This window comes from Chrysochloris asiatica, unplaced genomic scaffold, assembly GCF_000296735.1.
Source record: "Chrysochloris asiatica unplaced genomic scaffold, ChrAsi1.0 scaffold00199, whole genome shotgun sequence".
NCBI classification, from domain to species: domain Eukaryota; kingdom Metazoa; phylum Chordata; class Mammalia; order Afrosoricida; family Chrysochloridae; genus Chrysochloris; species Chrysochloris asiatica.
The window spans coordinates 3840463-3855050 of NW_006408717.1; the positions used below are offsets into that span (position 1 = coordinate 3840463).

The following is a 14588-nucleotide window of genomic DNA, read 5'->3' on the forward strand; positions in this document are numbered from 1 at the left end:
CGAGGTTGTAAATCTTTATGGGAGCAGACCGCCTCATCTTTCTCCCGCAGAACCGCTGGTAGCTATAAGATGCAAAAATTTCAAAAGTTATACATAACGTGAATTATTTGAGCATCTTAGACGCCATTAAGAAGGCTTTTGTAAAATGCATAATTCTCCATCTATATATAATTTATCTTTTATCTTTTAATTTTGAGATTAATTTTTTAGGATAATATGAAATCACTATGGATATAAATGGCACTGTTGGATAATCACTAAACTGCTCATCACAAGGTTGATGGTTCAAACCCACCAGTCACTCCTTGGAAACAATATAGAGGGTCACTATGAGCCAGAACCAACTTGATGGCACTTAACAACAATAACATGGATATAAATGCTCATTTTAATTATGTCTAAGCATCCTGGTATGGCGCTGCAGAATAAGCACTGGACTGCTAACCCCAAGGTGAGAGGTTCAAACCCACCAGACACTCTTTGGAAACCCTATTCAGGGTCACTATAAGTTGGAGCCAACTTGATGATACTTAACAACAACAACAAAAGCTAACACAAATTGTGTCTCTTTTAGCAATCACAAACACTAATAGGGTATATCATCCCTAAACGATTTTTCTGGATATAATCCAAATTTAAAAACATGTTTGACGATACTCAACTGAAATCACTGCAAAATATATGACATCATAAGATTGACAGCTGTTGGCTGACTGAAAAGCTCTTTCCAGAAAGTACTTTTTCTGTTTCCTAAAGATAAAATCCTAAATCTAGCATTGCTAAGCCACTATTGTTCAGGTGGAGGAAGAGAGGAGAAGGAAGTAGCTCTGGTCTCCAATAGTGACCTTTCACCTCTTACCACTTAACTGCTGTTTTAGAGAGCTGTCACATATTTGAAGCTTGTGCACACACATTAGTCCATGTACTAGATGCATGTATGCTAAAAGATACTTAGCATGCATATTCTGGGAAATAAATTACTTATGTATGTAAATACTTGCTAAGTCGTGGCATCTTAGGAATTTTTTAAAAAAATAAAGTGATGCCAAATAAAATGTGGTAACAATGTTACATATACAATATTTTAACAGAATCACATTAAATAAAAAGGAAACTGACCAGAAATAGAAGCTTAGTCAATGCTCTTAGCCCCAACAACTCAAGTCGCCTAGCAAAATTAGGCGTCACTGCAAGCAAGGCAATGGGAATAAGCATTTTATTAAAAGACAGGTGTTCAAGAAACACAGAACCATGCAAAGGTGATGATGCTGGAGCCAGAATCCAGCCATGCAATGCACTCCTTCCCTCCTCCCTTCCTCCCAGTGAATTACAACATACGTTTAACAGGATCTTGGGGAAGAGGTTCCTGGGTAGTCTTGAGTAAACTTTGGGACACTATGGAGAAAATAAGAGAACATAACTAAAAACAAAAATAGAAACATGGGGATGATGGCGGAAAACACATGATTCCACGGACCCAAAAAAAATTAAATTAAAAAAATTAATTCAAAACAAAACAAAAAAATCACATAAATACACTGAAGTCTGGTTCCTGCACAAAACTAAGGTACACAGATAGACCAAAGTTGATGGAAAAATTCTATTATCTTTTGATTCCAGTTTTCCACATACATTTGGAAGCCTCTCATATTTGTGACATGAGATTAGTGTTTTATTTTGATGGATATTTTGTCTCTTATATTATATCCAAAGAATCTGTTATGCTTCTGTTCTCCCTCTATTTAGTGCCTTGTATCACCAATTGTTGCAAAGTCAGTTTGAACCACAAGGTCAGCGGTTCAAGCTCACCAGCCACTCTTCGGAAACCCTATCAGGGTCAAAATGGGTCAGAACAGACTCAACCGCACTTCACAACAACAACATCACCAATTCCTATCTATACATTCCCCAGAACACGTCATTTATGTTTCCATTCCTAGGGCAGGCTCCAGCTCAGAGGTAACTATTTGTTGAGGTTACATCTGTCACCCCGCTAACTTACCTTTGGTCTCTTGTCTTTGTTTTTATAATACTTTGTTTTATAACCCACCCCCTCCAAAACGAAATACTGACCATCCTGTCCACTATACCCTTGTTAGGAGCATCAAGGTTTGACAAGTCTTTCCCACCCACCGTACTTCCACAGGCTTGGTCTGACAGTAGAGCTCAGGACTTGCTCACAGCTCTAGTCAAATCAAACTGACCAAAGTGTGTGTTTGTGGGGTTGGTGGTGGTGGAGGTGTTGTGCAGGGGATGATGGTTGTGGAGGGGTATGTGTGTGTATCGGGCTGTGAACCGCAAGGTCAGCAATTTGAAACTACCAGCTGTTCCGCGGGAGAAAGATGAGGCTTTCTGCTCTCGTAAAGATTTGCAGCCTCAGAAACACAGTACAGGGTTGCTATGAGTCGGAACTGACTCCATGGCACACAGCTACCACCATGTGTGTGTAAAGTCATTTCTAGTTCTTCAGGAATCATTACTGCTAAGTATTTTTTAAAGAATCATTCTTATTACAAAAAAGAATATACTATTCTAGAAAATAAATCCACCTTTGGAAAAAGGGAGAAAAATTAGAAAATGTGCCAGGAACTCTCTTATAGCAATTAAACCAGCTAGAATCACTGTCACAAAAGCCCTTTGTTTCAGAGACTCCATGCAACAGAATTCTCTATTGTGTTCTACATTACCTGACCTAATTAATTTCTTTGTTTGAAACTGAAGAAAGAAGTCTTTGAGCTAGAAGCTGTAATTATGCAATGAGAGCCAGAAAAGAACCCCTCGGGGTTACCAGTTCTCACACCTGTTCCCAAACAAGACAGAAGGGGAATTCTCTCAGACAGGACCTGTCTTCCCAACATCAGGTAGCAGGAGACCAATAGGAACTTTTCCATTAGATCCCACTTAGATACAGGACTCCTTCACAATTAAAGGTCTTCACTGTGCAGATCCTTTTGTTGGTTTGCTTAATGCTATGACTGGGTTGAAAAACAATTTGGATAACCCTCAGGAATCTTTGACAAAAACGGATGACTGTTAACTTCACTAAACAAAGAAGAGAGTCAATAGAGTCTAGGAAATATGTATTTGATTTAATTTTTAATTTGGCAATGAATAATTATTTCTTGAGGACTTCAAACACCCTACTCATGACAATGGCAAAATAATAAAAGTGGGAATTTAACTTGGAAGGATATTAACAAGAGCATAAATCCCATAAATCTAGTGCCTTACCTTCTAAGAACTACCATAGTGTGAAAAGCTTCATCTCACATATGAGTCATCAAGACTTAATATATTTATGCCTACAGTTATGTTGTGTTGCAGGATATGCAGTGGACCACAAGGTCGGTTTAAACTGCAAGGTCAGCTGTTCAAACCCACCAGCCACTCCTTGGAAACCCTAGACAGGGTTGCTATAAGGTGGAACTGACTTGACTGCACTTAACAACAACAAAGTTATAAGCAACTCAAAGATTGAAAGAAAAGGCTTGAAAAATTGTATCATCTATGTCTTATGTCAGTGAAAGTTTCTAACGTTAAAAGTCTTCTCCTACCTATTTTGGAGAGAAGAAATGAAAACCTGGCATTGCAAATGTCTGTGTGGGAGGTGAGGAAGAACAAGGACATGACTACCCTCTGGCATTTGAGGTGCTAGCACTGAATTCAATCAACTTCTACCTTCCCATCTACCACTGTAAGAAACACAGATTATGAACTGACTTTAAGGTATTCACCACAGCAATACATCTTGTCAATGCAACTGAAACTTTATCAGACAGGCTCCCAGTAGCATACCTTATTTGCGCAAGTAGTGCACATGCATATACACAAACACACATGTACCACAGACACACATGTAGGTATTACATTTGCAGAACTGGCTGCAGAAGACAAAACAGCAACTCCAGTTTTGTTTAAAGAGAAGCACTCAATAGTCCCTACAGACTGTAAGATTTATCTACCACATCTAGTAAAAGAACACATCCACAGCCATGCTTTATTAGAAAAAGACAGAGATGTGTGCTTATGATTGAACAGACTGCGGAGACTCTGGGCAATTAGAGAAGTGGACAGAAATGTGGTTAGTGGTAGCAACAGACCCATCCCCAAGACCCAGAAAAATCAATCTGTTACAAAGAGCAGAGTCAGTGGCCAAAGAGACGAAAGGTGGTCAGGCTTGAAGAAGGGTCCACTTACTGACGCTGCCACAGACCGCCATGCAGTACTCTTCAGTATCAAAGTTGTTTCGGTTGCCGCCACATCCTCCGTAAAAGAACGGGGCACACTTCCCTTCAGTCACATCAAAGTACCAGCGGGAGATCATTGCTCGGCATGGCCCCGTCTCGGCTTGTTCTGAGCACACCTCTAATCAGAGGAGATGTGGGGAACCACATTTAGCATGAAAAAGGCACTGTCTAGCTGTTCATGTACACACGTTTACTTTTCTCATGGCATTAATCTTTCCAGTAGAAAAGTGGACTACATTTATTAGGCAGAATCTACTACATATTTGCTGAGGAATTTAATTACCAATCAAGACTTTAAAATTACATTTAAACAAAACAGGGCATTCTCACTGGGTTAAGGAGTGCAGGTCTCAGAAGTAATAAAAGGATTTCAGTTAGAGGTTAAATGACAGAAGGCGTTTGCACATCAAAACATTTCTTCACCACAAAAAAATAACTTCAGGTCAACTTCGAGTATAAAAGGATTATTTTAGTTGTGATGCAAAAATTTAACCTCTCATACACGTCCAATTGCTTTCCTTAATTAATATCTGCATTTACTCAATTATAAAATTATATATATGTATATATTGAATATGATTCAGTTTCTGAGGCATCTGTTCAGTGACTATATCTGCAAATATCTGTAACTTGTGTAAATGTGCCTATTATGTTAAATCTAATTATATAAACTCTAATTTAAAACTGGAGTCCTGATGTGGAGCTGTGGGTTAATGCATTGGACTGCAAGGTTAGTTTGAACCTCAAGGTGGCAGGTCAACCTCACTAGCAGCAACTTGGAAATCTTATATAGGGTCTGTATGACTTGGAACTAGCTTGATGGCCCTTAACAATAACAACAACAACAATTTAAAGTTACTTTTTATTTGCATGCTTATCTGACCCCTGGACATTAATGTTGAAAACAATAAATCTGCCAACACCCACACTGTTTTACCTTAGAACACATCTACCTGTCATTATGACTTGCTACCCTCCCCAAATTGTCAAGATCAGGTTCATAATCTCTCACTGACTCAAAATCCAATTCTGTTTGTAAAGATTAGAATCGTACCTTCCATATATGTTTCATTTTTGTTGACATGAAACCTGATTTCCCCTTTGGCTTCATGCTAGGCCAATGAAGAGCTGGGTGGTGCCTTGGCACACACTGATGTCTTGCTTATTCTTGGTTTTCCTAATACACTAGAGGAAAGCATTGTTCTAACCAACATGTACACCACGCATAATCCAGAGCTTTCAAATTAGGAACATTCAATAGATTGACCTTGAGCAGGCAATAAAGGACACAGATTGCCAATGCTGATGTAAAAGAGAACTACCATTTCTTCCCTACTCCCAACCCCTACATACACACTAGTCATTGTTTTTTCCAACTGAGGCACTAAGGTGGTGGTACAAACAGAAACTGTTGCCACCATGATAGCAATGGAGCAGGGAGAGTCAGCACTGAGGCCAGAAGATGAGTGTCAAACATTTTGCAAAAAGGCATTTCCTGTATCACAGATATCCAAGGAGCTCTGGTAGCATAGTGGTTACGAGTTGGGTTGTTAACCTCAAGGTCAGCAGTTTGAAACTACCAGCCGTTCCACAGGAGAAAGATGAGGCTTTCTGCTCCTGTAAAGATTTACAGCCTTGGAAAACCCTATGTAGGGTCACTATGAGTCAGAATCAACTCCACGGCACACTACCACCACCATCATCCTGATTCTCTTTTTGTTTTTCAGATGGAAATATCCGGCAATAGGCAACACAACTTCAATGTCACCTGAATGTCAACTTCATTCAACACTGTAGCTTTGAAAGTCTGCATTCATTGACTTTTTAATTGGCTTTTTGTAGAGAATTCTCAATAGTATGAAAATCTGCTGAACTGTTGACAGAAGTATGCCATTCATTCAGCAGTTTTATCTAACCCTCAAAAGTAAAGAATTAGGATTATTGAGTCTAAAGGGCAAATCAGAGTTTGCCCTAATCACTTCTGAGTTTCTGACAGTGCAGCTAGAAGCCATATAGGGCCCTCAACAGTCGCTGTCTCCAATCTGGACATTTTCTTTCCTGTCAGGTAAAACAAACACCAACAGGTTGGCTTTTTTTTTTCTCTGGATCTCTTTCACTGTGATATACATGTTCATGCCATGGGTTCTTACATGTTCTTTAGATAGGAAAATACCCATCTTCATCAATCTGTTCCTCAGGTTGTTCTAATTCCAAGATGACAACAGGACAACCATATCTCTGTGGTTAGAGTTGGCATCGAAGTTATGGGCAGCATAGTAACTACTACACCAAGTGAGGCTGAGGATTCCTCCGCTCCACCGCACATGCTAGTTTAGAGTCCCACATGTTGTTGCTATTGCTGTTGTTAAGTGTCATCAACCCGGTTCGGACTCATAGTAACCCTGCTTAGGGTTTTTGAGGAATGGCTGCTGGGTTTGAACCTTGTGGTTAGAAGTTCAATGCTCATCCCACTATTAACAGACAGCATCTTCAAATCCCTTGATTTTTTTCTCCCTCATGAAAATGATATATCTTTAAAACACTTCTACTTCATTCAAATGACTAGAATCCTGATTGTGTAAATCTTTAGGTGACACACCATTTACAGTATTAGTCACGAAATGTTAGTTGCCATTGAGTTGGTTGGTTCCCTACATTGAGTCTGCAGCCTCTGTATCAATCCATTCTGTTGCGGACCTTCCTTCTTTATGCAGACCCTCTACCAAGTATGATGTCCTTTTCCAGGGATATCCATAATATGCCATGATTCTTTCTGATAACATATCTGAAGTACATGAGACAGAAGTTTAGCCATCCTCTCTTCTAAGGAGCACGTGGCTGCAAATATTCCAAGACACAATTCTTCATTCTTCTGAAAGTCCGTAGCATATTCAATATTCTTAGCCAACATCATAATCCAGATGCATAAATTCTTCTTTGTTCTTCCTTATTCTTTACCCAGGTTTTGCATAAATATAAGACCATTGAAAATAACATGGTTTGGGTCAGGCTTACTTCATTCCTTAAAGTGACATATTTGCTTTCTAACACTTTAAAGAGGTCTTCTGCAGCAGACTTGCCCAATGCGTTATATCCTGTGATTTCCTGACCGCTGCTTCTGTGAGTGTTGATTGTAGATCAACTTAAAATTAAATCCTTGATAATTTCAGTCTTTTTTCCATTTATCATGATATTGTTTATTGGTACAGTTGTGAGGATTTCTGTTTTCAGTTTAAGTGCAATCCAATACTTTGATATTCATCAGTAAGTGCTCCCAATCCTAACTCTCAACAAGCAAAATTGTGCCAGCTTCAAGCTTTAGTCTTCTCCAGATTGTCCAGGTTCTTGAATTATTTGCTCAACATACAGGTTGAATAAATATGGTGAAAAGGATACAACCCTGGCATGCACCTTTCCTGTATCTCCTTATTCAGTTAGGAGGACTGATTCATGTACAGGTTTCACATGAGCACAATAAAGTGTTCACATTTTCTGAAAAGTTGCCCATAATATGTCATGATTCCCACAGTTGAATGCCTTTCAATAGTCAACAAAACACAAGTAGCCATCTTTCTTATAGTCTTGCTTTCGGTCAAGAGCCATCTGACACCAACAATGGTATCACACGTTCTATGTAGTCTTCTGAAACCAGCTTGAATTTCTGGCAGTTCCCTGTTGATGTGCTTTTGTAACTTTTTTTTGAATTATCTTCAACAAAATTGTACTTGATTATGATACTAATGATATTGTTCGCTGATTTCCACAATCTGTTAGACCATTTTCCTTTGGAATGGTAGAGAGATAAGGATTTCTTCTCGTCAGCTGGTCTTCCAATGTTGCATCACAGCAATGCACTGAACGTTGTTAAAGATCGTTGAGTTGACTCCGACCCATTGAGACCTTGTACAGGGTTTCTGAGGAGCAGCTGGTGAGCTTGAACCACCGACTTTGCAATTCAAATGGCTTTGCAGTCTGGCTCATTAACCCACAGTGCCACGCCAGCACTCCTCACTAAATATAGAAAGTAGAAAATAGACCTTATATATAACTGTCATCTCAAATTCAATTCATCTTGAACTTAAAATTGCATCTTCCTTGTCTCAAATTAAAAAATAATACATGGAAAGACTAACAAGTTCAAATCATTTGCTAAATGTATCTTTTGAATTTCAAATTACCTTTGTTTTTATTCAAAGTAAGTATTACAAATAATAAGAAAGGAGAAATTTTACCCAGAAACACACTTTTAAGCTAAAAAAAGACAGAGACTTAGACTTACATAGGAATCTCAGAAAAGGTAATCCTTACTTATTTATATTTAATTTTTTAACTCTCGAGATCACATATGTGTTTCCTAATATTCATTTAAGGATCTCAGTGTAGTGGTTCTGAGTTGGGCTGCTGATCTTAAGGTCAACAGTTCGAAAGTACCAACTGTTCCTCGGGAGAAAGATGAGGCTTTCTGATACTGTAAAGATGTGTAGCCTTGGAAATACTATATTCAGGGTCGCTACGAGTTTGAATTGACTCCACAGCACATAACCACTACCACCATGATCATCAATATTCATTTAGTTGAACATTGCTGAAGAGAAAGGTTTATTTTTTTAAATTTTGGAACAGTTCTATTCAACATCAAGACAAAAGAACATTTAATAAACTGGGATGGTAGTTTACACAAAGCAGTATGAAGGAGTTTATGGACTTCTAACTATGCTCTATTTATTTTATCTTTCTAAGGTACCTGTGATAGATACACTGCTAAATTCCATGGTGATATAATGCAATACACCACTGAAGCAAAGCTAGACAGTTTCCAGTATTACATTTAAAAAGATACATTTTATTGCTAAAAACAAAAATAAAACTTAACCACAGAAATTAATGGATAATTCAAATTGAAGCAAAGTGTTTCATGAATAACCAAAGTTAGAAAGCTAATTTTATGTTTTAAAAATTCAGTATGAACACTGTTATACAATGAATAGCTAAAACAGTGAAAAACTCCTATTTTTAGATATATGATAATTATAATGCCTCATACAAAGTAAAATTTAGATTAGCAAGCAATTAAAAATAAAGCACTAAAGGCCAATTTTAGCATAAGGCAAAGATTTTTACTACAATTTCATTTTAAGTAATTGAGTTTCAATTATTCTCAGCCTAATAAAATATACGTAAACTAAAACTGTTATATTGGATGGAATTTTAAAGTTTTATTTTACAAATTTTGAGAAAGCAGTCACTTGAGTAGTCAAAGTAAATACTCAAACTGGGCTATTTACAGTGTACTAGAGATTCTTTGAGGAGTGGAGTGGCTTTGTAAGAAAAGCAGTGGACTGTGATCCACGAGGTAAATGGTTCAAGCCCACCAGTAGCTCTGTGGAGAAAGATAAGGTTTTCTGCTTCTACAAAGATTTACAACCTGGAAACCCTTTATAAAGGGTTGCTATGAGTTAGAACCGACTTGACAGCTACTACATGAAAACTTGTAAGATGGAACTGAACCTACCGAGAGGCATGTCAGGAGACTTGGCAATCTACTTCCAGGGTCACAGTCTTGAAAAATCTATGAAGTGGTTCTACTTTGCACACACAGCGTTGTCAAAGTTGGAATTGATTCGACAGCAACCAACAACAATAATCATATTTTACTAAATAAGGGCAGCCAAAATTAGGCAAGGCATCATGAACTATCGACAAATATCACTTAAGCCCCAACTATGACGTTGAAACAAGTGATATGAACAGCTGTGCATGGTAATGAAACCAGTGAGTCAGCATGAGATGGCGGGCACTCATTTGTCATGGAAGTCTCTAGAAGGTATTTGTAGTTGGCTGTCCTTTTAACTAAATTGTGTTGATTCCCCAGGGCTACCCAATACATCTGTCATTCCAATTATACTTGACCCAATTCTCACATCTCTCCTTGATGAAAGAGTATTCACAAAATGCAACCTGAAGGTGATCTACTTGTAAAATATTTAGACTAAACAATGCTCTCATGTTGCTAATGCTGATATGGGAACCACACTGAGTTATGTGGTTACACTGTGTGGTTACATAATATTGACAGGAAGCTTTAAACTTTGAATAAGGTAAGATATGTCATGTCCTATGTTAAAAAGTAAGTGGAAGAGATTTTCTTACTGACTGTGAAGCAGGGATGTGCTGGGACACTGGCTTTCTGGGGTGGGGTGGGGGGGGGATAGCTGATTCCCATGGTATAAATATTTCCACCATTTAGTATTTCAGTCAACCAATGATTAAGGTTCACAAAATTCCTGGGTAACTTAACAAACAGATTTTATAAGCTTGTAGAAGCCAGTTCCACTCCTTAATATAAGAGAAACAGGACACAAGTGCAACTAGCAATACTTACACATATATAGAGTTACTAAGAGTTTTTTCAATTTCTTTGGTCTTGAGAGTTGAATTAAAAACAAAAACAAAAATGCTTTATGGGTAGATAACTTAGGATTCTTTGCACCAGTGGCCTTTAATTATACATTAAGACTAATCACTCTTGCTAAATGAAACATTCTCTGATAGTTACAGGGTGGGTAGGGAGTGGAGGAGGGGAAAATAAAGTGAATAGAGGGATATACTGTTAATTGGTTCGAGGTCAGCAGTTTGAAACTACCGGCCAGTCCGAGGGAGAAAGATGAAGCTTTCTGCTCCCATAAAGATTTACAGTCTTGGAAACCTACCCTCTACAGGCTCACTACGAGTCAGAACCGACTCCATAGCACACCACCACCACCACTGTTAATTGGTGGTACATGGAGTGGATTGTAATCATCGTAATAACACAAAGTGTATAATTTGTTGAATGTGGGACTAAGGATCTGTTCTGTAAACCTTCACTCAAATTACAAAAAGTTAAAAAAAAATAATAATTAGAATGACACTGTAGATAAGGGTGATTTTCCTTTTCAAGCTCCTATTCCATCTCAGTCCTCCAACTCTGTACAGTCTTGAGAATTGGTCGGGCATAAAATGTACTCCTCGAAGTTCAGTAGTCCATGGGTAGTGGAGTCCTGAAAGTCCACTTCAGAACTACTAAGAATTGGTGTTTAGCAAAAGTCTCAGGTAATTCAAATGAATATTAAAATTTGAAATGCATTCTACTTAAAACCAAGACTAAACCCATGCCATCAAGCCAATTTTGATTCATGGCGAGTGTGTAGGGCGGAATAGAACTGTTACACAGAGTTCCCCAAACTGTAAATCTCTATGGGAGAAATTTTCTCCTGTGGGGTGGTTGCTGGATTTGAACCACCAACCTTGTGGTTAGCAGCCCAACTCAACTCACTATGCCACCAGGGATCCTTATCATCCTAAAGTTGTTAAGTGCCATCAAGTCGGTTCTGATTCATAGCAACCCTGCATAGGGTTTCTGAGGAGCAACTAGTGAATTTGAACCACCAACCTAGCAGTTGAAACTGACCTTGCAGTTCAGTGAATTGTCCTACAGTACCACACCAGGACTCCTATCACCCTAATAGGACACATTCTAATCTCTTTCCAAAGGACTTGTTGCTGTTGTTAAGTGCTGTCGAGTCGATTCTGACCCATAGGGTTTCCAAGGAGCAGCTTGTGAACTTGTACCACCGAACTTGCAGTTCAAATGACTTTGCAGTCTGACGCATTAGCCCACAGCGCCACACCAGGATTGGAGTACAGTAATTGTTAAAAGTTGCATAGACCTTGTTTATTAAAAGTCTATATATAACACTTGAGAAAAGAATATAACATATTTTAATAGAGTCTTAAGATTCATATATATCCCCAAAACTTAATTATTAAAAGATCACATATACATATTTATTTTACTTTGAAGTTATGTCCTGTCTTAAGCAATATTAAAGCAAGTTCAATACTTTTGCTTTTAACCCAATTCAGAGATTGTAATTCTTACTTAGTCTATATGAACATTCCAAATCTTTCAGAAATCTGAATCTGTAACATGCCAGAATACTAGAAACATCAAAGCTCTTGTTTTCATTTGGCAAAATAAAGAAAAAGTGCTGAGATGAAACTGGGGAAAGATCGATCTCTGGGCTTAGAATCTATCTCTGTGTATCATTTAATTTCTCTGTAAAGGAAGAACATTGGATTGGATGGTGTTTATGTTCTTGCCAATGAGGACGCTGCCAGTTGTGAGAATCAGGGGTTAGAAAGATGGTCCTGATGTTCCAAGAACTTTTCATGTGGAGAATGGGCATGCCTACCACCCATGTTAACTGGCCTCTTGTTATGGTTCCCCAAAAGAAAGAACTAGCAGACTGTCGCTGAGAACACGAGTGCCACTGATTGCCATATGGATGCTAGCCTTCATTTGCTACTCCAGAATGTGCCAGGAGAGAGTGAATTTCTTTTGAAAGAATAAAACCAAAAACGAAGCCAGCAAACTTCTTCCATGGCAAACATGCACATGCATTATTTCAAAAATCAAAATGTGTTGACTACTCTGTCTAGATATAAGATATTGACAATAAGATTCTAATGCATATATTTAAAATACACATTTTACTTTACTGAATATGTGCTTGCATCTTTGTTTTATCATCTTCCTTATTCATTTTATCGAACCTGATAAAAAATCTGGAATACCTACAATATGCAAAGTACTGAGTTAGGAGATACAGGTGACATGAACAGTCTTATAGTACTGTACATATATTTCCTTGTCTGCATATTGAAAGCTGAAGTTGCTGGGTGGTGCATGGCTGGCTGCTAACCAAGAGATTAGAGGTTCAAGTCCACACAGAGGTGTCTTGGAAGGAAAAAGCTTGGTGATCAACTTCTGAAATATCAGTCAATGAAAATCCTATGGCACCCCGTTCTGCCCTGACATACCTGGAATTACCATGAATCAGTCAACTTGATGGTAATTGTCGTTTTTGTTGTTAAGTGTCATTGAGTTGGTTCCGACTCATAGCGACCCTGTATAGGGTTTCCAAGGAGTGGCTGGTGGATTTGAACTGCCAACCTTGCAGTTAGCTGTCCAGTGCTTATCCTACAGCACCACACCAGAACTCCACTGATGGCAACTGTTGTTAAGTGTCATCAAGTTGGCTCAAACTCATAGCAACCCTGTATAGGGTTTTCAAGAAGTGACTGGTGAGTTTGAACTGTTGACCTTGTGGTTCAACCTGACCTTGCGGTCCAGTGCTTTAATACTGGGCATCACTATAGATCTCAACATCATAGCCCAGTAGTTCTCATCTGGAGCAACTGTATTCCCTAATCCCCAATGCTGAGACTGAGACATCATGCCACAGTCCAAGGAAACCGGAATTATACTGTATTGTACTTTAATAATTTTGGCTACTCACACGTGATGGCCAAAGTTATGGTCACTGCTCTTCAGAAACTCTGGGTAACAAACACTACTAAATTTCCAGAGTAGTTGTAATCAAGGATAATGTTCAACAAGTCCTTTTTGATTCTATCATAAAATATCAAGACTGCAGTGTTAGATGCAAGGAACATCAAATGTCTGTCTATATTTTGTGGTATTTTTAAAACACTGCCTCAGAAATTAGATTTAACAAGAAAATGTCAGTTTGAGAGTGAGAAAAATGTGTATATGCGTGAGTACCCCCACGCTTTGGTAATTTTTTTCCTCATAGTCCTTCCATTAGAAATAATATATTGTGCCTCATTCACATTTCTTCTTCCTTAATGTCCTTTTGCTATTTTGAGAATCCCTTAATTTTTGAAATCAGGGCTGCTGTCTTGGAGACCAAGGGGTTTTCTTGAACATCATCTTTTAATCGTTTTTATGAGATTTATTCAATCGCTCTATCCCTTTGAATTCTCATGCTTCTTGGAGCAGAATCACAAAAGGTCAAATATACTGGAAGAGGTGGCTGGAAGCCAAAGATAAATTTTTAGCAGTGCAAAATGGTCCAAGGCTGAGAGAAGCAGCTTTTTAAGTTATAATCCACATTGTTTAAAACTTTGGAGACTATTTTCTACAATGGACTAAAGATTTTCATTACAACCTAAGCTTCGCTATGTGTGTGAGGAGTCTGGTCTCTACTCTACGGGACATATGAATGAGCTACAAAAGTCAATCTGATAAAACAATATGCATATGAGAGAGCTTCAAAAAATTCATTTAAGATACAGAATGAAAAGATAATGGAATTGTGCCATGAACTTTTTGAAGTCCCCTTATGATTATTATTTTTTAAGTTTTTATTGAGAATTGTGAGAAAATTTACAGGGCACATCATCAGTTCTACATTCAACAAATCATACACTTTGTTTCATTACAATAGTTATAATCCCCTCCATGTACCATCAGTTACCAGTATTTCTCTATATTCA

The 14588-nt window shown here is 38.1% G+C and overlaps 1 protein-coding gene across 8 annotated transcripts in view; it reads right to left on the reverse strand.

Annotated features, from left to right (window-relative positions):
• Nucleotides 1-14588, reverse strand: part of APP (amyloid beta (A4) precursor protein) — a 374547-nt gene that overhangs the window by 145944 nt on the left and 214015 nt on the right. For 3 of the 8 annotated variants that reach the window (XM_006872472.1, XM_006872469.1, XM_006872468.1), the window contains 2 exons: nt 4198-4365; nt 1339-1395 (listed from right to left, as the gene is read on the reverse strand). The exons of 3 other annotated variants lie outside the window; for them this stretch is intronic. In XM_006872472.1, coding sequence (XP_006872534.1) covers nt 1339-1395; nt 4198-4365 — 225 coding nt within the window. The remainder of the gene's footprint in view (nt 1-1338; nt 1396-4197; nt 4366-14588) is intronic. 2 more of the 8 variants (XM_006872471.1, XM_006872470.1) reach the window with 1 other exon arrangement.